Source organism: Chrysemys picta, chromosome 2 (genome assembly GCF_011386835.1).
Source record: "Chrysemys picta bellii isolate R12L10 chromosome 2, ASM1138683v2, whole genome shotgun sequence".
NCBI classification, from domain to species: domain Eukaryota; kingdom Metazoa; phylum Chordata; order Testudines; family Emydidae; genus Chrysemys; species Chrysemys picta.
The window spans coordinates 182,595,429-182,621,106 of NC_088792.1; the positions used below are offsets into that span (position 1 = coordinate 182,595,429).

General features: G+C 39.6%; 1 protein-coding gene across 4 annotated transcripts in view; it reads left to right on the forward strand.

The window, feature by feature from the left end:
- The window catches only part of RANBP9 (RAN binding protein 9), a 71,944-nt gene that overhangs the window by 25,450 nt on the left and 20,816 nt on the right, over nucleotides 1-25,678 (forward strand). For all 4 annotated transcript variants that reach the window (XM_005302858.5, XM_005302857.4, XM_024107833.3 and 1 more), the window contains exons 3-8: nucleotides 9,456-9,508; nucleotides 13,134-13,301; nucleotides 15,813-15,835; nucleotides 17,565-17,749; nucleotides 20,493-20,605; nucleotides 22,200-22,308. In XM_005302858.5, coding sequence (XP_005302915.2) covers nucleotides 9,456-9,508; nucleotides 13,134-13,301; nucleotides 15,813-15,835; nucleotides 17,565-17,749; nucleotides 20,493-20,605; nucleotides 22,200-22,308 — 651 coding nt within the window. The remainder of the gene's footprint in view (nucleotides 1-9,455; nucleotides 9,509-13,133; nucleotides 13,302-15,812; nucleotides 15,836-17,564; nucleotides 17,750-20,492; nucleotides 20,606-22,199; nucleotides 22,309-25,678) is intronic.

The following is a 25,678-nucleotide window of genomic DNA, read 5'->3' on the forward strand; positions in this document are numbered from 1 at the left end:
CCTTGGATGATCAGCAATGGGGGCAGAACTTCAGGATGCAACTTTCCTAGAGATCTGTGCAGAGTTTGCCCCAGAGTTGCAGTGGCAGAACACCTGTATGAGAACTTTCTTTTGGGTGGAGAAGTTTGTGGCTGTCACCATCTGGAAGCTTGTTAACCAGTTGGGTTGGTAAATCGACTGTCAGGGCTATTGTCATTGAGGTGTGTGTGCTGCTATCCAAGAATTGCTTTCCCCTCAGAGTCAGAAAGCTGTGCAATGCACAGAAGGTTATTAATGGGTTTACAAGCTTGAGCTTCCCCAATTGTATTGGGGCTGTTGATGAGATGCAGCATATGCTTATTCTTTGTCCCACCCTGCCCTTCCCCCCACCTGGCCTTGGAGTTCATCAATGAAAGGGATATTTCTCACTGGTGCAGTATGGCCTGGTTGATTACCATGGAAGGTTTCCCAATATTAACATGGGCTGGTCTGGAAAGGTCCATGATGCCAGAATCTGTAAAATATTTGGAGTGTTTTCTGTATTATAAACAGGAACTATTTTTCCTGTGGTCTTTCTGGATATTGATGGCATTGCTGTTCCTCCAATCATTCTGGGAAACCCAGCTCACTGTCTGCTTCCTGCATTGATGAAGCCTTTTACTTGACACTTGGAACTTGTTAACGGTGAGCAGAGTAGTTGCAGAATGACAGTGGAATGTACATTTAGGAGACTGAAAGGTACATGGGGCGCGGGGCCCATCAGCCTCCAGCCTAGATGTATCCGCTTCTTATAATGGGTGTGTTGTACATCCTGGCTGAGGGCAAAGGAGAGAGTCTTGTGGATGGATGGGAGGAAGAAATTGGGGAAACTTTCTAAATATTTTGAACTGCTGGAGAGCGGGGCTCTGCTACATGCTGCAGCTACTCAGGGAAACGGTGTTAGGGATGAATTGTGCTCTTGCTTTGAGTCTAGGGACAATTGTGAACAATATAATCTCCAAGGAGCATAGCTTCTATCTTACTTATTTGGCTGCCTTAGTATGAAATATTAGTGTGTTTTAGGAGAGAATATGGGTTACGTTAGTAGGAAACCTATGGTGAGCTTACTATGAAATGAACAGCCCGTAACATGGACTATATGGCTGTTGTAGGAAATAGGAACCTACCTTTGTAGGAAATATGCAGTTACCATAGTATGAAATGTATGAGTATTTTAAAACAGAACATGTTGATAATTTCATATACACTGTACAAACGCGAATGTTTAATAAATAACAGTACGTTATAAACTTGGCATTTAAAGAAGTGTACACCTTATTTGGAACATTAAACGAAAACAAAGTTTTTAAAACTAAAGTGAGCATAAATTTTTGCTGTAAAGGTCATAAATATGTGTATGTAGGGCCTTACACTGTGCTCTGCATCTTGGCAGAATGACATCTCCCTAGTTTGTGATGGAGTTAAAGATAACTCACAAAGCCAGCATTTTCTTTATTTTGTGGCACAGAATGCCTTGAAAGACCTGTTTCTGGGTGAGGTTGCACGGAATGATCTGTTCCACAATTCAGATGTTTTTGGAGATAAAGGGCTGCTGGGGATGTGCAGGTTGTGACATAGGCACAGGATGTGGCTTAGTCCTTGAACACAGGTGCCTTAGCCTGCTGGAGGATTGTCTTTCCAACATGTCCAGCACTTGTCTGTGAAGTTTTAGCCATTTTTCTGTCCTTCTCCCTCTTCTTTGTCATGCTTCAGGAACCCTTCCCTCCACACATCTTTCTGTCCCTCTCTTTGATGTGTTCAAGAGCTCTTTGAATGCCCTCTCTTGAACACCTGTTTATCCTATGCCAAGGACAGGCATTTGTTTTATGATAGCACCCGTGTCCTTGGTCGCTCCAAAGTCTCAGTAGCTATGGGGGAAAAAACGAGTTGTTCCAGCTGTAGTATTCATGCCAACAGTGATAAAATGTTGGCTTTCCCCCGCGCCCCCCCTCCCCCCCTTGATGTTGGAATTGCACTTCCTTGGGCTTTTTTGAGTTTTGGGTTTTGCTTGGACATGGTAAGACACTTTCAAATTAATGCCCATTTTGAGTAGGATCATTAGCCCTGTGGTATGAAGGCGGCACCAGGGCATTAGTTGTTCCACACCTAGGAGGATAATAAATGAAAGGTGCAGACTGGCATGCTGCTGGCAGATGGCAGAGTGGGGGCAGGGGAAGCATCAGTCAGCCTAGTTAGTTGACTTTACACTTTTGTAGGCTGTGCTTACTATGGAGCAGCAGTTTTCAACCTGGAGTCTGAGGCTCCCTGGGGGGTCGTGAGCAGATTTCAGGGAGTCCGCCAAGCAGGGCCAGCGTTAGACTCACTGGGGTCCAGGGCAGAAAACCAAAGCCCCGTGGCCCCAAGCCCCCGTCACCTGGGGCTGTAACCTGAGCAGCTTACCTTCACTGGGCCCTGTGTGGCATGGGGACCCAGGCAATTGTCCTGCTTGTTACCCCCTAATGCTGGCCCTGGCTTTGATATGCAGAAAAACAGTTGTAGTAGTACAGGTGGGCCATGGAATTTTTATAACATGTTGTGGGGGGGGCTCAGAAAGAAAAAGTTGCAGGATGTTACGCTCAAGTGTGTCCACAAGAATCAGAGGATATTTTTCAGAAAAGCAATGGGCAAACCAGGAAAATATGCCATGCTACTGTGTGCCAGAATCGTGATCCCAGAGTAGGTCTAGCAGTGGAAGAGATCCACAAGCTATCTGGGCAGTGCTTCGAGATTGCCATGTAATCTCGGTGCTAAATTGGAGTATTACCTTTGTCTTAAACTTTCTTTTGTAACATCCGAAGATTAGCATAAAGTGTACTGCAAAATAAATAGAATTCTGCAGTAATGCCAGAGCGGGTGAATTTCATAAAGTACCTTAAAATCTTTCTTTTTCAGATGTCGGTATAGCATGCTCTGGTCAGTCTACCTCATAATAACTTGCATTGCCTCAAAGCTGAGGGCAGTAATGAAACCAAGATGAAGAAACTTTTTTGTGGGGCGGGGGAAGCGGCTCTTTCTTTTCTGTATGTAGTGGGTTAAATTCTTATAGTGCTTTTCGTTGTTTAATTTTTGCACCATGCCTTGTCTGAGTTACCTCATAATGACTCATATTAGCTCAAAGAGGAGAGGGCATTAATAAAACTGAGCATTAATAAGTGAGTCAGTTGCTTTTCCCCCCTGTATTTCCTGCTACAGTTAGTGCTTTCCTTTTAAAACTTTTTGTTAACTCCCATGGTGCTGCCGTCTTGGGTACAGGGGCATACTTAGATAGGGGAGGGATAGACAACAGACACAATGGTAAGGTTTGTGGGACAGGAGACAGCAAGATAGTGGTGGCTGAGTTAGCAAGGATGGGGGAAGATGGCCAAGTTTATACATTCTTTGCCATGGCCGCCATTTTGACCAATGGGTGTAAAAGCTCAGGTGTCAATGTGATTGTAGACAAATATTATGGTAGCCTCATGGTACTCAGAAGTAAGTTGCTCAAAACCCCTTTCCCATAAACTTATATAAAAATATACAATACTTGAAGTGTTCCCCTCCACAGTGGTTTTTTTTTTCCTCTCGCCTTGTGATGCAGCAGGATTATCTGGCTGTGATTCATTCAGCTCCTGAGTCTCTGGGACTGTGTCCATCTCTGTATCCCCCATAGCAACAAGATCTGAGGTTCAGTATTGCTATCTTCCATGCTCAGCATCCTGACTGCTGTCAGCAGGGTTTTCTTTGGTGTCCACACAATGCAGTAGCTCAGTGATGGCATCTCTCTCAGATATATGAGAGAGTCATTGTAGTCAGAGAACCTCTAAGATCTCTCATAGGTCCTATTCTTGTCCTTAATACTGTTAGCCCAGCTGGATCTCCTTTTCCTCAGTGCAGCACTGGGTTGAATCCCAGTTGTGCTTTCTCTCCATTTGTTTGGATAACTACTGGTATACTTGTGTGTTGTGGTGATTCCACTTCAGATGACTACGCACACCTGTCCCCAGACGGCAATGAAGTCAAGGACTTTGTCACAACAAGATCACACTGATGCATGAGGTATGACTGCCTAATCAATGATCAGGAGAATGACGCAGGTATCTGAAACCTACACAAGGTGGAATTGCAAAGGAAAGACTCTGGCTGAATGCCATCATTTAAACTGCAAGGTAATAGCCAGCCATGATAATCCTGGAGCAGTAGAAGGCACACAGGTAAAGAGGCAAGCGACCCAGGTAGTCAGCAGAGCAGCATGGGATACCAGCAGGATGACTTGGCAGTAAAATTGTGTAGCATTTGCCTGGAGATGGAGATGCACCCACACCTACTCTACTGAGATGAGGGAGGATTTCACCCTCAGCAAACACACTTCCAAAGTAAAGTTGTTAATGCATATTCAAAGGCCAGATGATTTGCAACAATATATTTTGTTTGTGGACACCAAGCACTTTCTTGTGGGTCAACTTGAATTGTTTCACATTAAATTGGAAATGTAGACAAAATGTAAATCTAGTGAAAAAACACAGCAGTCTGTTAATGCTACCCATTTAGCAGATTACATTTTACAAAAAGAGAATTCAAATAGTTGAACCTTAACCTTTCTGTAATTCCTTAGCATTCTGAGGAATTTATATATTGGTTGAAATGCGAGTTTGATTCTGCATATAAGATAGAGGATACTCTGGTTATTTCAAATAGACAGCTTGTTCTTGTGCCATGTGATTAGTTTAAAAACCTGAAAAAAAGTGTTTAAATTAAAAAGAGGGAAATATAAAAGCCTTTAAATACTATTAGGAATAGTCCTTTTTAGCATTTCGCCTCTAGTTCTATCGTCAACCTTAAGCTTTTATCCTGCTTTCTCATGGGCTGATTAAAATGATTGTATATGATGCATGGTTAAGATTACACTGCATTTTGAAATATTAGTTCATACCGAGTCTTGCTAGCACTATATGACTTCATGGTTTCCTTCCAGATATTTGGTTTAAGGCCCAGACACTCTCACTGACCCACCCTCTTCCTCAGTCTACTCATATCAGTAGCAAAATGGGGGCTGGATTTTGGGTAGGGGAAGAGGCAAGGAGGGAACTGCAATCTTTAAAATATATACATATCTTTGAGCTGTAGCTATGTTCTCATTCTCACCATGTAGTTTAGTCGTATTGGTCTACAGATTGAGTCATGCCGCTTCCTGTTGTGTTCTCACCATCCTTACTTGGACTGTTATACCATGACATGCCCTGAGTGGGGGAGGGGTAACTGTCCCTAGCTTTCTTCGTGACTGCCTCTGAAACTGAGCCCCACTTTATGCCAGTGCTTCCAGTAAGTGTGGCAGTAATTGCCTTGGACAGCAGCCTAGAGTCCCACTCTGTACCTTGATCCTGGCCTGCCATGGCCTTTTGCTTCATTGTCCTTTTGTGCTGGGCCCCTTCTTAAATCCATATATTTGCCCTTAATTTTACTCCCATTCCAAAACTATAGAAATTCTTGATATGTGAACCTTAGGGGTGCGGGATCTAACTGTGCAACTCATCTAATGAGTGTTTCTTGTACAAACAATTACTCTGGGCAAAAATTTGTACTTTTTAAAAATCTTTCAGTTCATAAAACACTTAATCCATAGCTCTAGGTGCTGGATAACAAGTAAAAATACAAAAGCTTTATTATTTCAACTAATTTACATGCGGTATTTTAGTACGCAAAGAGGAAATCAGTGTAGAAGTTGTGATTTGCAGTAACTAAAAGTGAGAACTAAAGTGTGCTGACTTTTTTTATTTCTCAGTTTCACAGATGCATTGATCCGTGTTGAGGTTAACTGTTTTTTGTCAATATTTGATTTCACATACTTGTGACTGATTTCTAGCTCATCCTTTCCTTTTCCAGATTTCTACAACAATATAGATTAATTGAAATACTGTCTAGTTTCCATAAAGACACTATGCTGAAATCATTTAGCTTTCTTAGCAGTATTAAGTGACTCACATGATATCTACAGTAACAGTACTGTTAGTGGGGAGGGATAGTTAGTGTGCCACTTTCTTCACCACATGAAACAACTGTCTACAGATGTATTAAATGACATGTCCCTTTTTGAGACTAATATCCATAGAGCCACCATTTAAAAGTGATATGAGGTGGAAAGAAGGGGGCAGAACATTTTTATCTTCACAGGCAGGAGCATCTTCTGCTCCTTAAGATTAAATGGAAGTTCTGACCAACAGATTGCATGCAGTCTCGTCTTTCAGTGTACTTGATCTCTGTCTTTGATCCTGCCGTTTGACATAGTCTTAGTACTGTTCCTTTATAAAATACTGATATGAAAATTTGACTACCAGGCTGAAAAATTTTCTGGTGTAATTTGGTTAATTTTAAACTTTGGACGTTTTCTTGTAGTTAGACTTCATAAAGAATCTGTCTTAAATGTATGCCGATTAAATTGGTATCCTTTACACTTGCTTACAAACCCTCTTGTCAGTTGTATTTTGGACTAATTTATAATTTTCACATTGGAGTCCTTCATATATTGTGGATTATAGGCTGGCCTTGTAAATCTGATCACTTTACATATTTAATGGAAATCTAGGTTTTTCCATTTACATTATTTGGAATAGTTATGTTGACTGTCATGATCAGTGCCTCAGTAATGTAATTAAAAGTCCAACTCCTAACCCCTTTGTTTACTGACTGATGCTTCAGCTTCTTTGTATCAGAAACTATGGCATTCATCTTTGAAGTGCTGAGGTTCCATCATGGATTTGTCAGCACTTCTGGGGTGTGTATGGGATACATCAGGCATCACTGGAAGGAATGCTTTGCATGTAACGGTACATGAGGCAGCAAGGAAGCAGCTAATTGTGGTGATCAGATGTGACAGGAAACCCTGAATTCCCACAAGTAAGCATGTTACATCCAAGATGTACTGGTCACTTTCAGGCCATTTATCTCATGGCTGGTTAGTAGTTGTAGTTAAAATACCAAGTTAACTTCTACTCCATAATAGAAAATTTATTTGAAAATCAGATGTATACAAAGAGAAAAAGGTTAAGAACAAGCTTATTAGCGTAGACTATTTTCAAATTGGCCTAGGGGATCTTTTTTGTTTAATACTGTGTGTTCATTACCTACTGTGCCTTGATTGATTTATGTATGCAGTTTTGTAGTCGTGTTGGACCCAGGATATTAGAGAGACCAGATGGATGAGGTAATATCTTTTAATGGACCAACTCTGAGTACCTTCTGTGATGGGTTTGGTCACAGACCCCCTTGGAACTGTCACCTGATGTGCCAAGATTACCTCTGAGCCCATTTTCCCTGCCAGCTTGGGACTCCAGAACCCTGCCTTGTTGAGCCGGACATGTTAGCCTGCTGCAACACAGACCCAGGTCTGGTCCACGCTCCCAAAGCTGCAGACTTTAACCAAAAACTGCTCAGCAGGTCACCTATCTCCAGCACCCAGACCCCAATGGGATCCAAACCGCAAATAAATCTGTTTTACTCTATATAAAATGTATACAGGGTGTAAACTCATAAATTGTCCGCCCTCTATAACACTGATAGAGAGAGATACACAGCTGTTTGCTCCCCCAGGTATTACTTACTTACTCTGGGTTTACTAATAAACAAAAGTGATTTTATTAAGTATAAAAAGAAGTATTTAAGTGGTTCCAATAACAGACAGAACAAAGTAAGTTACCGAGCAAAATAAAACAAAACACTCAAGGCTAAGCCTAATACATTAAGAAACTGATTACAGTTAAATCTCACCCTCAGAGATGTTCCAATAAGCTTCTTTCACAGACTAGACGCCTTCCTAGTCTGGGCCCAATCCTTTCTCCTGGTACAGTCCTTGTCACATCCAGCAGATATCTTAGGTGGAAACTATGGGTTTTCTCATGACTGGAAGTTCCCTTTGTTCTGTTCCACCCCCTTTTATATCTTCGGCACAAGGCGGGAATCTTTTGTTTCTCTGGGTCCCCACCCCTCCTCCTAAATGGAAAAGTACCAGGTTTAAGATGGATTCCAGTATCAGGTGACATGGTCACCTGTCACTGTGAGCCCCCCTCCATTCTTCCAGGGCTGGCCGGCACATATACAGGATGGCTTGCAGGTAAAATAAACCATTTACAACCAATTGTCGTAGTCAAAGGGAGCCATCAAGATTCTAACCCACACTCTGCATAATTACAATAGGACCTCAGAGTTATACTTCATATTTCTAGCTTCAGATACAAGGATGATACATGCATACAAATAAGAGGAATATATTCAGTAGGTTATAACCTTTGTAGTGATACCTTACAAGAGACCTTTTGCATGAAGCATATTCCAGTTACATTATATTACACTCATAAGCATAGTTCCATAAAACATTATGGAGTGCAACGTCACACCTTCTCAGACCTGAAGGAGAGCTCTGTGTAGCTCGAAAGCTTCTTTTTCTTTCACCAACGGAGGTTGATGTAATAACAGATATTACCTTTCCCACCTTGTCTCTTTGACTTCTATTATGTGAACTAACTTGAAGTAGTCAAACTATTGGGGGGAGAGGGATAGCTCAGTGGTTTGAGTAATGGCCTGCTAAACCCAGGGTTGTGAGTTCTATCCTTGAGAGGGCCATTTAGGGATCTGGGGCAAAAAAAATAGTTGGGGATTGGTCCTGCGTTGAGCAGGGGGTTGGACTAGATGACCTCCTGAGGTCCCTTCCAACCCTGATATTCTATGATTCTCAAAACCACAATAAATTGAACAGTTTGCTTAGCCCAGTATCCTGTCTTCTGACAGTGGCCAATGCCAGGTGCCCCAGAGGGAATGAACAGAATAGGTAATCATAAACTGATCCATCCCCTGTTGCCAATTCCCAGCTTCTGGCAAACAACATTCAAAGACCATGATTAAGGTTATTAGGGTGACTTTAATAAATGTCTTCTGAAAATATACATTTGTTTTTAAATATGCATGCAGTCTAAGTGTATGTATTTGGTAAAGTAATTTGTTTCTGCATTTTCTCAAGGGGTTGGTGGACCCTCTAGGGGTTCATCTTTCTCTGGAATTGCCTTCTCTTCAGCAAAGCTTCTTTGATTCTCCCTCTTCATAGAAACAGTTACTGGCCTAGTGAAGCAAGGCCCTATTGTGAACTTAATGGCCTCCATTAGTACTTTTATATAAAAACGGAGATGTTTGCAGGAGAGGGAACTTGTTCCAAAATTATTCCTCCCTCAAGGACAAATACCTCATCCATGATTGACCAAATCAGCAAGTACATTGGGAATGTCTTTCCTGTTTTGATTGCACTGCCACTTTTCCAGTTTGCACTGCCAGTGTCTTAAATGATCGCTTAGCAATTTAACTGGCACTAGATTCATCGGGATAATGTTTATTGGAAATGTTTTTCATATATTTTTGTTCATGTATTGTAAAAGAAAGATAAGTTTTTGTTTTATTTTGGTTTTTTTTTTTTACAGTTACATGGGAATTGGGCTTTCTGCTCAAGGTGTAAATATGAACAGACTACCAGGTACGTTTAATGTTTGTGTTTGATTTTAGAAACAATTAAACAATATAATTAACTTAATGGTTCTACAATATAGTAAGTAAATTATATTTGAAATATGTTTGATCCTAATGAACATCAACAGTGTGTTTAGCAAGGCATAATACAATATAAAGACTGTCCTTGATATTGTAGAGCTTACAGCCTAAAAAGTTAATTCTTAATCATGGTCACTGTACTTTGGCTCTCAGGGCATTTAAAATCAAGGGTGGATAAAAGCAAATAATGTTAAACCCTATTTTTTATTTTAAATAAGATTTTTTGATTTAAAGTAAATGCAGACTTATTTTTAATAATAAATCTATTTAAAATTTGCTTTGAAATTGGCAACCTATGTTAAAGTCTCTGCTTATTATAATCTATTAAAATGTTTTAAATGAAATACAAAAATAGTCAACAATACATGTTTAGTGCCAAAGTTTTGAAGTCAAACTACTGAAGAGGTAGAAATCACTGGTTAAGGATCTGGAACCAGTAAGTTCAATTCACTATAAATTATGCTTAATTTGTTTAATAAATGAGTTAATTTTAAATACAATTTTTTTCTTATATATCCAGAACATTTAAGGTAGTTTTATTTAATAAAAAAATTAAAATGCTATTTTTGTGCATTTTAGTTGAATTTGAATTTTAATCTGAATAGAGCTGAACACAAATCACAAGTAAAAAAATCTAGTAAATAAGAAATCCATCATTCACCATTTTCTTAATAAATAAAAATTAGAGTAAATGTAAGTTAAGCTATGTAACTGCATAAATAAATGTTTTAGATATAGTGTATCCTGCTAGTTAGTGAAGAAAGCACCAGATGTAGTGTAAAAGCTATATTAAGTTGGTGTGAGAAGGTGAGATTCACTTAGTGTTTTAATGGTTACTAACCTTGCTTTAGGAAAATAACTAACATACAAATGCAAAACACAATTAAAGCTGATTATTTAAATCAGTGTTCCCTGTTTGCTGATTTAAATCATGATTAAAATAGCTCATTTTAAATCACTGACTTAATCAATCTAGCCTGTTAATATCCATCATACTTTTCCTATTTAGAACGCCACCAAGACACTTCAGCTACAGAACAAATACAAATCTGGGAAAGTAAGCAGTTGTGTGAAAGCCTGAATCACAGAATACTTCCTTGCTCAGCAAATTTGTAGTACATCATTTTCTAATAGCTAATAGATTTCCTGCTGTGATCAAAAGCATATCGTTGTTAAGAGTAGAGCAGGACATCTACTCTTGTCTCAACATTGATTCCTTATCTGTTTTAAGAATGTTAAGGAATGCACAGCATGGTGCCAACCATAGGTGCTGGCTTCCAATTTTCCCTGGGGGTGCTCAAGCCCTGCTCAGCCCCAGGCCGTGTCCCCACTCCACCCCTTTCTGCCTCCTCCCCTGAGCACACCCCATTCCCGCTTAGGGTGACCAGATGTCCCAATTTTATAAGGACAGTCCCGATTTTTGGGTCTTTTTCTTATATAGGCTCCTATTACCCCACTCCCCCTGATTTTTCACATTTGCTGTCTGGTCACACTATTCCCGCTCCTCTCCCTCCCTCCCAGTGCCTCCTGCATGCCGCGGAACAGCTGATCCGCAGTGGGCCAGAGGCACTGGGAGGGAGGGGGAAGAGTTGATCGGCAGAGCAATCAAAGGTATTCCCCGCTAACTTTTTTCCATGGGTGTTCCAGCCCTGGAGCCACCCACGGAGTCAGCTCCTATGGTGCCAACACTCACATGCTTAACTTTGATCACACAAGTAGTCCATTGATTTTCCGGATCAGGGCCTATATCTTAATACAAATACATGGAATATTGTTGTACATTGTGAAGCGTTAGTATATACTTTACCTGGCTTTTCAGAGGTTTTAAACTTCGCTATTTCAAATCGTATTGGCCTAAACACCCCCCCCCCCTTTTTTTTTAACTGCTTGGTTTTTTTAATAAGAAAAATAGTAGTAATCCTGTGGCTGAGATTTTAAGTGTTCAGAGGCTAGCAAAACAAGTTGGTTCTGACAGTAAATCAAACTGATCCTGTAGTGTAATATATAACATTTATTGTCTGTGCTGTTAAATGTGTCCTTATTATATGTGCATGCAAAGTATGGCTGTTGTGGGAACCGTAACTTTCCCGAATTGTAGTGTTTACACATTTCACCTAAAATGTTATGTTAAAGAAAAGCTTCAGTGTAATACAGTAAGATTCTGATCACTAAAATAGCTGCCCTTTGAGTAGGACTGGGAATGCAGCTCCCATTTTTGAATACATAAGAAATAGGAGAAGTTAAAAATGCCTTTTTAAAAAGCTTGGTTAATTTTAACCAAATGTAAATAACGTTAAATTACCCTTATAGCGTCTTTAGTCTCCAGTTTATCATGCATCCAAACAAGCTGCATTTTCAGTCTAAGCCTCCTGTCAAGAGTACAATAATGCCAGCATCCAATAAAAAAATTAAAAAAAAAAATCCTGCAAATTCAGGAGAGCAGTCCTGAAACTTTAGTTCTGTGACTCTTCCTTTGACAGTTACTGCTGGGTAATCTCCCATGAGTGGGGCTGTCGGATAGTACTCAGGAAAATGAAGTTACTTCCAAGTAACTAGGTCTTAAGGCAGATTGTATATAGATCCACATTCCCCACTTCTTTGGAGTCCGTTAACTGCCGATTATGTGGAATGGAACTGGGTTGGAATTGGGGTTTGAACTCCTTTATATACCCTGGCATCAGATGTTCAGATCTGTAAGGGAGCATACGTGATGCCTACCAGATCACTCCTTTCCAGGGGGTTTTTTGTGTTTGTACTGAGGAAACATTATAGATGCTTCATACATAACTTTCCTTTTGAAAACAGAGGAAAGTGTGCAGTTGCGTGAAACGTATTTATTCTCCAGCTTCTCCACATGCAGAATTAGGCCTGCTTGATTATCTAGTGTTAGTGACTTTTCCCCTGAGTTCACTTCTGGATTTGAAGTTTTCTAGGGCAGCAAGGCTAGTAGTACTACAGTCTGTGGGCTTGGCTATCATGTGGAGGTAGTGCTACTTGCTGCTGAACAACAATTAAGGATGTTCAAGAGTGGCCGTGACTTTCTCCAGACACGTCTGGGTCTTTAGACAGTCTGAATGTGACTGTGACATGTGCCTTCAAGTATGGCTGTTGTAAAATGTGGGAAATTAAGAGGAAACTTCATTATTTTATTAGGACATGCCAGACATGCAGGTAGCTTTAATATTCAGGCAGTGGATCTGGTCAGTTGTCAAATGTTGACAATTTTGAATCTCAAATCTTTTAAAAAGGGAGAGGGAATTGACAGTCTTTGCAACATTTTCCCTTTTTTTCTTGATTAGTCTATTTGGTACCTGTAAATAGAATTATATATTCAACCATTTTTTAAAGAAGTTGATATTCAAGTGAACCAGAGCATTTTAATGTTAGCAATTTGTATCTTATGTGTATTGGTAACGGTTATTTTACTGTTTTACAGGAATAACGGTGAGTGTTGCTTGGATTGTAACAAGTTAACTTTTGCTATATACATTTATTTCTTTCCATTAATTTATAGTGGAAACAAGTGAATAAAACTTAATGCTTTGTTGTAGGTTGGGATAAACATTCATATGGTTACCATGGAGATGATGGACATTCATTTTGTTCCTCTGGAACTGGACAACCCTATGGCCCAACATTTACAACTGGGGATGTCATTGGTTGTTGTGTAAACCTTATCAACAATACCTGCTTCTACACAAAGAATGGACATAGTTTGGGTATGGAAAACAATCACTGCTAATGATAGCTGATGTCATCAAACCTAGTGCAGTTTTTTGTACATTCAAAATCTTAAAATTGTGTTATACTGCCCCTGACATTGGAGTCCAAGATTCATAAGCACCTTAAATATGGACCGATTTTTTTTTTAAATGGGTTTATACTGCAGGACTTTAAACTAGCAGATAAGAAAAATGGAAAAACGTATTAATGCAACATTAAAACCTTATACATGAATTTGGAGGGGTTTGCCCACACCATTTTCCCCAGGAGATCTGCATATATTTCAACTAAGATCTGGTATCTGAATTTTCTGAAGGTCTCTAGTCTTCAATTGTCGAAATTAAATTCAAGCTTATATGTTTGAGTTTGTAATTATATACTGTGTGTTACTGTTAGATGAAGTCTGCTAACAAATGTAATTACCCTTTGTCCCAGAGCATAGGAGAGTGCATTTCAAATATAGTGTGTTCCTTTATGGACATATTCATTTATCTCAACTGGAAGAGAGATGATCTCTCAGGTAATCAGTTCCCAAGCCATTTAGAGCTGGAACAAAGCCACAAGTTAGTTACATAAGCCATCCCAAATTTATGCCAGTTAACCCTTCAACGTATGTTTTAGCATCATGTCTCATTATACCACATTGTACAGAAACTTTGAGGATGAGCACGCAGGGATGGGTGGTGTTAATTTTACATAAGTTACCTGTCCAGCAGTTCAGATAGTCTGCACACAGTTTAATGATGAAAGATATTTTTCTTTCCTCATGCCTTGCATGTTTGTATTAGCAGTGGCTTAAGGAGAGGGTTGTGGCTTGGTGAATAGGTTTTGGAAGAGAGTTGAAATAGGGGCTAACGGAATAAGGCTTAGACAGTGTGAGAAAATGACAAAGGGGAAGAGTTAAGATATCTCTTGTTGGTAGGAGTGGGACTGGGAAAGAAACTGGTTGTAGATTTAGGCAGGAGCTTAATACAGGCCTTGAAGGGAAGGTCAAAAAGCTTGTTTAGAGTGATGGAAAGCTGTTGGGAGGCTGCAAAAGTGAAGGGGTGGAGTAATAAGATCATGCAACGCGCAAGAGATCATTTTGGAGAAATCGGAGGAGGTGACAGTCAAGAAGTCCAAAGAGGAGGAAGTTCCAGTAGTCAAGGGAAGATTAGGACATGAACAGCAAGTTAGCCATATGGAAATGATCAATTTTGGATGTGATGAAAGAAGCAGAAGGATTTGGTTACAGTTTGCATGGGAGAAAGATGACGATAAGGAGTCAAGTGATCCCTATATTGAGGGCCTCAGTGATGAGGGATGAAGTTGTTAACGGTGGTGGAAAATGGGGTTGGGATTTAGGAGGAAAGATTAGAAGCTTTGTTTTTGCCATAGTACATTTGAGATGGTCGTGCTATATCAGATGGAGAAATAAAACAGAAGTAGATTTGAGTTGTCAGCATAGATGGACAACTAGTAACAAGATTAAAAATAAAAATCTTCATCATGAGAAGGAAATTGTGATATACCATGTGGGTTTCAGATACAGAATTTCACTCCTTCAAAAGAATCTATTTGAAATTGGAATTTTTCTAAAATTTACCTAAAGCTCTGGGAACATATAAAGGTTAGATTTTTTTTTTTTTCTTTCTAATCCCAGTAAATTACAAAATTGCTCTTCCGGTTTTATCATCTTCTCATATTTTATATCTAGATACTAAAATACCTGGTTTAAGTTTATCAAACTCCAATAGAATACTTAGTTTGGATCAGAACTAATTAATTTTCAACAAAGCCTCTGGCAAACATGCTACTTCTCCTTTAATTTTTGCAAACAAGAAAAGTTCTATGCATTGCCAGTAGAAGAGACTTCTTTGCAGTAAACTTTCATCTCATTATTATAGTTGCATATGACAGAACTTGTACATTGCCAGAATATCTTATGAAAATGCAATTGCTGCTTTTTTTCTGTAGCATTTAAGACAGTCAACTGTGGCCAAAAATTTCACATTTGATTGCTTAAAGATAGGCTGTCAAATCTATACTTAGACTCCTATATAACACGGGTAAGAGAACATAGCTTTAATCTACCAAATTTAAAAATATTGGTCTGCATATTTCTGTATGGTAGTTTAAATGTTCATCATCTTTTGAAAATATTTCTTTTCTATTTGCCAAATACTGACCTTTTGGTTCCTGTTACTTCTACACTAACTTGTGCAGAAGCATCATGGATGTCACATGCCTGTCATATTTACTTTTGAGGCAGGTCTGGGAAGTTTTTGGAAACCTATAACAGATAATGATTAGAGAAACTAAATATTTAGCATCTAGATATTCCCTATTAGATATTCCCTTCAACAATGATAAGATCTGACAAATTTAACGGACTACTTGAATGCTCTTGTATACTTAAAAAAAAAAAAAAAAAAGCGCCTCTAGGAAGTTACTTGCTCAACTTTTTCCAATACATATTGAATACAAATATATGAAAAAGTATTTTAATGCATCTCTGTTTATTGCAGGTATTGCTTTCACGGATCTACCGGTAAGATAAGTGGATTTTCAAAAAGAAAATAGAATTTTCTGCATACTATAAATAGCTGTTTCAAATGTACTGTGACTGTTCTTGTCTAGCTTATGCTTCTTGGAAATGTGCACTATGCCCTTTTTATATAATTTTATATCTGTCTGGTTTTGAGTTTGACAAATACCACTGAGGCAAAAACTTGACACTCCATATCTGTAAACACTAATACGGAAAAGCAAATAGTTACGATTTTTTCTCTGTTCAGATTTTAGTATCAGGGCATTTTCTTGAGGATTTTGACCAGAAAATCAGGACGAGAATGCAATGCATGATTTTAAAATACTTTATTTATATACCCTGTGTGCTTGTCAAACGGTTGAGAGATAATCTCTGAACAATAATGATAAAGCTAACTTGTTTTATATTGTAATAGTTTTATGCCCAAATACGTAAGTATGTGTGTCTGTGTGTTCATTCTTGAGAATACCTGAGTTGGAAGCACAAAATGCCCGTTGTTCAAACACAAGGGGTGGCTATATTATATGCAAAGACTCCTTAAAACACCAGCTTTTGTGTGTGTATGTAAAATCACAAATTTAGGCATTTCCTCCAAGAAAGGCTATTTTTAATGAGCTTGTGTCAATACTAGTCACACTTGACTTTTTAATCGTAATTTAGTTCATAGCATGAAGTATGTAAACTATTTTAAATAAATTTAAAAATACCTTAATATTGTTACATTCTGCATAAAATTCTATAAACCCTAGTTATCTTTTGATTGGGGTTTTCTCCAGCAGCATTCTGTATGAAAGGCCCCCCTGTACCATGGATACACCATGATGTCTCTTTTTTTTTGCCTTTCTCTCATTCACGTCATTTTCAATCTGGACTTTGGTGTTGTGATTTAGAGGACAACGATTTAGAGACACAATCCTGTTGGAGGGCATCACTGTGCCACTAGGTCCTAAGAGAAAAGGTTGAAGAGAGACTATTGGCATCCAAAAATTCATTCTGATCCTAGAATACATACGTGCTGGCAAAACAGATTTTTACCCCTTTGGGAATTGGGACCATATTTAAAAGTTCACTGTGAAGGCCAATCTCTGAAAAGAAAATAGAATTTAGAAGACAATGCTTTGAAGTCATTTTAGATACAAATAAAAGAAATCATGAGGGCTTTAGTGAACTGGTACCGTTCTTTGTAGGCATTATACTTGAATTTCTAAGCTGAGGAGTTGCCCCAATCCTGTCAATTCTCTACCTTAAAACATTGCTAAAATATCTGAATTTTAGTGGTGGTACACCTGAAATTGGAAATGACCCACTTTATAAATTTGTGTTTAATTTTTTTGCTCTTGTTTAGAAATCAGTATTTTTTTTTTAAAAGACCAGGATTATTTAACTTGGAGATGCATGTTTTCAACATAAAATCGAAGCCAAAAAGTGTGACGTTTACCATGCTTTAAAAACTGCATTTGTTAGCTTGATGAAGAATTACCAGTGTTGAGGTTTGGATCTTAAAATAATGGGCAGTGTTTTATTTTCTCTCCGACTGGTGACAGACTTGTTTGTCCTCATATTGCTGAGTTGGTATCAGTTACTTAAATTTGACTAACCACTGGGAATGCTAGGAGAGTGAGTACTACTTCTCCCCAGGTGTGGGTGGGGATGTTGAAGCTGATTAAAAAGGGGGGGGAATTTGGAATAAGAGGAAAAAGTATTGATTTAAAAAAAAAATCTCTTGCAGCCAAACTTGTACCCTACAGTAGGGCTTCAAACACCAGGAGAAGTGGTAGATGCTAACTTTGGGCAGCATCCATTTGTGTTTGATATTGAAGACTATATGCGAGAATGGAGAACCAAAATTCAGGCTCAGATCGACAGATTTCCTATAGGAGATCGGGAAGGAGAATGGCAGACAATGATTCAAAAGTAAGAATTAGAGGGATTTTAAAGACTGTATACTTAAAATTTGCTAAAAGGGATTTTAAAATGGGCATTTAAAAAAATGTTTGTACGAAATCCTAATTAAATTCAACTGTTCGAATAGTTTTAGAACAAATATAGGCACTTCTTAAATGTTCATGACAACTTTATATTTGTCCTGTCATATTGAAGTGATGGTAAAAAATGAAGTGCATTCTTTGATACAGTAAGAATGATTACCATTAAGATTCATCAGGGCAGCTGGCTGGCATATAAAATTAGTGAAAAGCTATATGACATTTGACTTCTTGGTCACCAGTACAAATGCAGCCTTGATCGGTAGTGACCGAAAATTATTTCTGTTGAATGGCCATTGGGATGGCATATGTAGAAATCTCTATCCGTTCAGATCCTGGTAGACAGGTGTCTGTATCAAAGAAACAACTGTATCACTTGACACTAATTGACACAGATAATGGCTGTCTCAGCAGAGAAGCAGGGGACTGAACGGCCTTTGGAGATTAACTGTTTATCTGGCACCCTGAAGTGTGCTAGGTGCCTCTCAAAACATGGAATACACTTGGTCTCTGCCCCAAAGAACATTCAATCTGAAATGACAAGTGAAGGTGAACACAGAGGGAGTGCATATGGAAACTGAGACACAGAGGTTATGGATATAGAGTCATGAGTTGCGGTAGTCTACATGGAATGGATATATATGTATGTGTATATACGTGTGTGTGTGTGTGTATATATAAAATATAAAAAAAAATTGTTTTGCCTAACTCAGGTAATTTAAATTAAATATGCCTGAATTCCTGTATTTTCAGTTGGATATAGTTTTTACTCACTGCCAATATTGTTTGTGTTTATGTGCTGTGGAATAGTATCTGTTCCAGTAGGAAATGAAGTGATTTCTATATGTAATTTGTTTAACTTTGTAAAGTACTTTGGGATGAAATTTGCAGTTTAAAAATTGCTGCTCCTCTGGCTTTCTCTCTCATAGCCTCCCCCTTTTTTATGAGCACTAAATTCACTTAAGCTAAAGAAATCAGATTTTGAAAACCTATTTTATGGCAGTTTTCCTTTCTGCACTCACACAATGTCAGTAGAACTTGTAAATTTGAATATATTAGTCCAGCTACTTGCTGGAATGCATTGTTTACAACAGTGTTTTGTATTAATATGGCATTAATTTGAATTTTTTGAGCAGACTCACTGGCTGTGGGAACGTCCCAATTAACATATTTTTGTCTTTAAGTGAATGCTCACTATATTGTTGATTCACCACCTCCTGACACCATATGTGTTGACATTAGTGCTAGAGTAAGCCATTTTGTCATCTTTCCCAGCCAAACAAGAATTTTAATTTAAAAAAAAAACAAAATTACTGAAGGGGAAATGTAACTTAATTTGTCATTCTCAGTGTACTTAGATTCAGAACCTTAAATACAGTATTTTGGATCAATTACAATTCATGTGATTAAGTGAATTGTCACAAGTATTTGATTTTTTTAATTACCATACAGAGTCAGAACACTTGTTGCCACGATTGTTTTCTGCACCAGCGTTCGTGCTAAAAATCTGTTAAAACGAAGACTTAGATGGTTCAACGGATTTGAGGCTTTTCCTTTAGGACCTTGATCCTATAAACACTTATGCGTGTGCTTATCTTTATGCATATGAGTAGACCCATTATGTCAGTGGAACGTAAGTGTTTGCAGGAGATCAGTAGTTAGGTCATAAGTGCAAATTCATACCAATGTCACTAGTGACTGCAATTCAACCGGCTGCTCTGGGGCTTGTTTAAACTGGATTGGTAGTCTGTCTAGTTGCCAGTGGACAAGTGAGTGTCGGTACAGTCACAGATTTTCTTAACCATGGAGGGTCTTCCCTCTTACTCATAAGGTATGTCTATGCTGCCAAAAAAAAAAAAAAAAAGAGTAACCCCCAGAGTGGCAAGTCTAAGAGGCCAGGTCCACTGACTCGGGCTTGTGGAGCTCAAAATAGCAGCGTAAATGTTCAGGCTTAGGCTGGAACCTAAACTCTCAGACCCACCTCCCTCACTGTGTTTCAGAGTCCTGGCTCCAGCCTGAGCCCAAATATCTCTTCTATTTTTAGCCCTGTGGTATGAGCCTGAGTCAGTTGACCTGAGACATGCTGCAGGTCTCTCTTGCAATGTAGACATGCAGACTTTCATGCCAGTTCTGGGGTGTGGAACGTTTTTGGTGCTATTTAGAGAAACTCTCATTGCTGCTGAGCATACTGTATCTGTTCTGTGGACTAATACAGAATTTGGCCTCACAGGGCTTTAAGTCCAACACATTTCATGAGCCAGGAATACACTTAAAAAAATCAATATGTAATTGATCATCGCTTTGGTTAACAAATGGGATTCGTTAAAAAACCCCAATAGTTTCTATATAATTGAAATAAAATGTTAAATAGTTTGAAAAAAACAAGTACAGGTAAGAATATGTTCTAACAAGGAGCTTAGCTCTTCTGGGAAGGAATCAAATGTATTCAATTAATGTATTCATGACTAGATAACTGGGATAGGACATTTTTATATGTTGCAAATCTATATTTCTGTTTTAGGTATCTTACTAATTCCACTATTTGCTTTTATCAAGCAAGTGATTTTGTTTGCTTATCTGTCTTGAAGTTTGAAAATTGTCTTCAGTTTATTTTACCTGCATAATGGTGTAAATGATGTTGCATATTTTAACTGTTTGAATTCTCTTCTCAGAATGGTTTCATCTTATTTAGTTCATCATGGGTACTGTGCAACAGCAGAGGCTTTTGCCAGATCTACAGACCAGACTGTACTAGAAGAATTAGCCTCCATTAAAAATAGACAAAGTAAGGCTGGAAAGTACACTGCATGCTTTTTAAAACAAATTCACTTAAGTTGTCTCCTATTAAAAACAATTCCCTACAATTTAATCTATGAAACTCTTCATCATGGAATGTCCTTCCAACAATCTTACACCATTATAATTCAGAGCATTAATGCACAATCATGGATTCTTGAGCCACTGGTTTGTTAATCTTGAAAGTACTGTTTAATTTTGGAACTAGTTTAATGAAGAGGAATGTTATGAATTACCTACCATGACACTGATGTTTGAAAGGGAGGACACAAACATGTTTGATGTTATCCTGGAACAAATGTTAATGGTGTGTCTAGACCAGTGGTGGGCAGCCTGCGGGCCGCACATGGCCCGTCAGGGCAATCCACTGGCGGGCTGCAAGATAGTTTGCCGCTCACAGTGGCTGCGGTTCATCGTTTCCGGCCAATGGGAGCTGCAGGAAGGGTGGCGAGCATGTCTCTGCTGCCTGCCCCACTTCCCGCAGCTCCCATTGGCCGGAAACAGCAAACCACGGTCATTGGGAGCTGCGGGCAGCCGTGCCTGCTGACAGTCAATGTAAACTGACTGTCTCGTGGCCTCCTAGCAGATTACTGTGACAGGCTGCAGGTTGCCCACTACTGGTCTAGACTAATGTTGACAATCACATTAGTAAACCAGAGTTGATCGTCAGTCAGTTAACTTGAATGGGACCACAGACATAGACTTTGCCTTGAGTAGGAAAAGTGGTAGAAGCGTAGCTAGCAGGTGCTGTTTAGATGCAGATTGAGTTTCAGGTTTACACTTGGAAAAGATCAACACTTTTAGTTCAGTTTTGGCAGGATGAGTTGCAGTCTAGTCAGGAGCTTAAGCTATAAATTAAGTAGGTGAAAATTAAGTTAAGGTGTTACTCTGATTTTCATTAGGCGAGAGGTCATATTTAGGTTGGGCTTAGCTAGCATATTAACTAAACACAATCTAAACTTGACCATTTTTCATAGTTTAGATATAGCCTTTATGAGCTAGATGTAGCCTGGTATTCCTGGTTTTGCAAATGACAGTAGTGCAGTGTGGACATACTTTATGAAGATATATCAGTTAAAAATATCACAACAGTGTCTTAGACTGTAAGAGATATACCTATCTCATAGAACTGGAAGGGACCCTGAAAGGTCATAGAGTCCAGCCCCCTGCCTTCACTAGCAGGACCAAGTACTGATTTTGCCCCAGCTCCCTAAGTGGCCCCCTCAAGGATTGAACTCTCAACCCTGGGTTTAGCAGGCCAATGCTCAAACCACTGAGCTATCCCTCCCTCTTAATTTTTTAATCTTCCTTTAAATGAACTATCTGAGAAACTGGTAGGTCAGTGTGTTTGCAAAGCAGCTGGCAATATATAATGTATATAATGCTCATATAAATATCTGTAAAATAAATACAACTCTTAAAATATTTCAGAATTTCCAAGGAAACCAACCCATTTCTTCTTTCCATTAATTTTTTTGGTAAAAATCCTATTGATTCATGGTGGTGGTATTTTTAATAATTAATGTATATGAATCCTTACACACTAAGTTTTAACCTTATTTTTTGTGTGCTTTGGTGAACAGGAATTCAAAAATTGGTTTTAGCAGGAAGAATGGGAGAAGCCATTGAAACAACACAACAGTTGTATCCAAGTCTACTAGAAAGAAATCCTAATCTCTTATTTGCATTAAAGTGAGTCTATCTATGCAGCTGTCTGTCTATAGATAACTGTGTAGTCTTAGGAGCTATTACATAATTAATTTGTTCCTGTGAAAGCTTTAAATTCAACAGAATTTTTAGAAATTGCTTATTTAGTTAACTTTTCTGTGTGCTATATGTATCTTCTAGAGCAAATAACTGTAGCTTGTCATCAGGTTCCTTTGTATTCTGCAGCTCTGTGGACATAATTTGTTTCTTGCTGTAGACTTGTCTTCCAGAATCTGAGTTTTCATCTAAATCTTTTTTTTTTTTAATTTTTTGGAACTGTTTTCCATTATGAATGTTTAATGTTAAACTTTCTTTTGTCACTTTATACTTATTAGTTCCAGACACTGAGTCCTCTTCCCTCATTGACTTTGAGGGAAATGGTAGATTCTTCGAGGAGTGTCCCTGTGGGTGCTCCACTTTAGGTGTCTTGACACGCTGTGCTTGTAATCAGAGATTTGTGGTAGCATGCGCTGTAGTCATCTCACACTGCTCCAAGCGGTTACATAGTGGTGTGCAGCCAACCATCCCCCAGTTCCTTCTCTACTGCCTTTGGCTTGAGTCAGAGCAATCAGCAGTGCCCTCTCTTACCTCAGATAAGATTTATAATAAATAGTTCATAGTGATAGTTTTAGGGAAGCTAACTACAACTAAACTAATACTTGCCTTACTCTAATTTCTTTAAAATTGAAAAAAAAAAATTTTTCCTTTTACTTTTCCTATCTACCCCTGCCTCTCTGGCAGTTGTACAGTCTTAGCCTCAAACAGGGTTTACCCTTACATTTTTCTCTAAGAGACAGACTCCCTCAGGCATGCCCAGCTCACTTGGCTTAAAACGCTACCTGACTTGCAGACTCTCCATACTGGTCTCTGATGGTCACGCTCAGTGTGTCTGCTGCCTTGGTGAGATGCACATTTCTGCAGTATGGGTATTTTTGAGTAAACTGACAGCTAGGACAAGAAAAGGCAGGGATCTCCAATTGAAGCTTCTTATGATAGAGAAATCCCTCAGGCCAACCTCTGATCCCTGAGTCCAGGTCACCCCCTGGCCAACGGTTGCCAGTCTCTGACATGGGCTCCACTTCAACATTGGCTGCCAAGGAGCCTACTCCTAGAAAGGTTACCAAAAAGCAGTCGCAGACATCTCTGCACTGAGAATGGTCTAAAAAGAGAGTGATTCCCAATTGAAAAAATTGCCCTGGTATCAACGGCACTGAGTGTGCCGGACCGCGAGGCACCAGGAACTTCTGGCACAGAGTGTTCCCGAAGAGCTAAAGACTCTATGTGGGAAAGCTCTAATGGAGGTTGACACATTAAAGTGAAATATAACCGCACCCATGGAACCGAAGAAGATCTCTGCACCGAGCGGTACAATGGCGCCACCTGCTGTACCTATGCTGCACAGCTCTAAATCCTCAGCACTAGCAGCTTCAATTCATGCTCCCGGGCTGTCCATCATGTCGTCTCCGGCACCGAGACTCATGGTTCCTCAGCAGTTCATGAGGCACGCGGCCCAGATAGTGATCTCAACACCTGAATCTCCTCTACTCGGCACCCAGGGTACCCCATCCAGATCAGTACCAAGCCAGCTGACTACTACCTGCAAATCAGCCTCTCTCCCTTCACCCCCCCCCCCCCCCCCATCTCCAGTGTTGAGGAAGGACTAGGCAGTAAAATATACTCCTCGCCACTCCTCACCCAAGCCACGACCATTTCATCATCAACCATCTGCAGATATACGAGGATATGGTCACCCATGGGCACCCCCCCATACCTTTCCCACCTAACTGGTCACACTGGGATCTTGGGGCAATGTATAGGGTCCAACTGCAGGCCCCCTAGCCCGCCTAGGTCCAGAACAGCCTTGTACCCTTCAACTGTCCAGGCACCCTCAGAAACACAAGAGGAAGACACTGAGGAACCTGAGGACACAGCCGAACATGACACTTCGCCACCTACTCAGTTCTCATCTTTGTCACTGGATGAAATCATAATGTCTTAATGGGGAATGATTTCAAATCCTTTCAGGACTGCTTCAAAAAGGTTATTGAATCCCTGGACATTTTGTTGGCTCAGCTACCAGAAGCCCAACACAATGTCACAGACATACTCTAGGCATCCTCATCGGCAAAGATAGCTCTGCCAATTAGTGATGCAATCGTGGAGCCTGCAAAAATAATCTGGTGGACACCTGCTACAGCACCACCCGCATGTAAAAGATCTGACAAAAAATATTATGTGCCAGCAAAAGGGGCTGAGTTCCTATTTACACACCCTACACCAAACTCCCTAGTAGTGGAGGTGGCCAACCAAGAGGGCAAACACCACCAGTCTCGAACGACCCCATACGATAAGGACTGGAACAGGCTAGACCTTTTCGGGTGGAAAGCTTATTCCTCAGCTACATTTCAGTTCCGCATAGCCAACTATGCTGCCCTGCTAGCTAAATATACACACAATCTGTTCTCCAAAAGGTCAACTTTTATTGACAATTTACAATATGACAGAAAAACAGTAGAAGACAAACATTTCTGAAGGAGATCTCATCTCCAGGACGGCCCTGCCTTGACTTTGCAGACACGACAGCATGATCCATTGAGACATCCATGGTCGTACACCATGCATCATGGCTCCACCTCTCCAGGTTCCCAAGGGAGGTCCAGGCAACGGTCGAGGACTTACCCTTCTAGGGGCAGAAATTATTTGCAGACAAAACTGATGTTTCATTACATACCCTAAAAGACTCAAGGGCGACTTAAAAAACCTTTGGCATTTATGTACCTGCAAACAAAAAGAAACAAGGCAGGTTTTACAATGAGATTCTGGTCTATGCAATACTCTCAGCCCTAAAGACAATACGACTGACAGAACAGACATCAGCAGAACCGAGATCAGCCTTCGATGTCGCGACAATCCACCTCTAAACAATCATGAAACAGAAACGGTGCCTCGCCCGTTTGAGAACCATCTGTCACCATAATACCCAGTCTGGAATACCATAACGACAGACAAATACTGTAGGTTTTAGAGATTATCCAGAAGGGCTACTCCATCCCCTTTATTTCTATCCCATCTATCCACCTCCCATCCCTCTTCAGGGACCTCTCTCACAAGCACCTGTTACAACAGGAAATAAACCACTTCGTACAACTAGGTGCTGTGGAACCCGTACCATCACAACACAGGGAGAGATTTTCACATTACTTTCTAAATCAGAAAAAGACTGGCAGGTGGAGACCCAGTCTAGATTTACAAAAACTCAAAAAATTCATGAGAACACAACAGAATGGTGACTCTAACCACAATAATTCTGGCATTAGAGAATGAAGATTGGCTCTCGGTCCTCAACCTTCAGGAT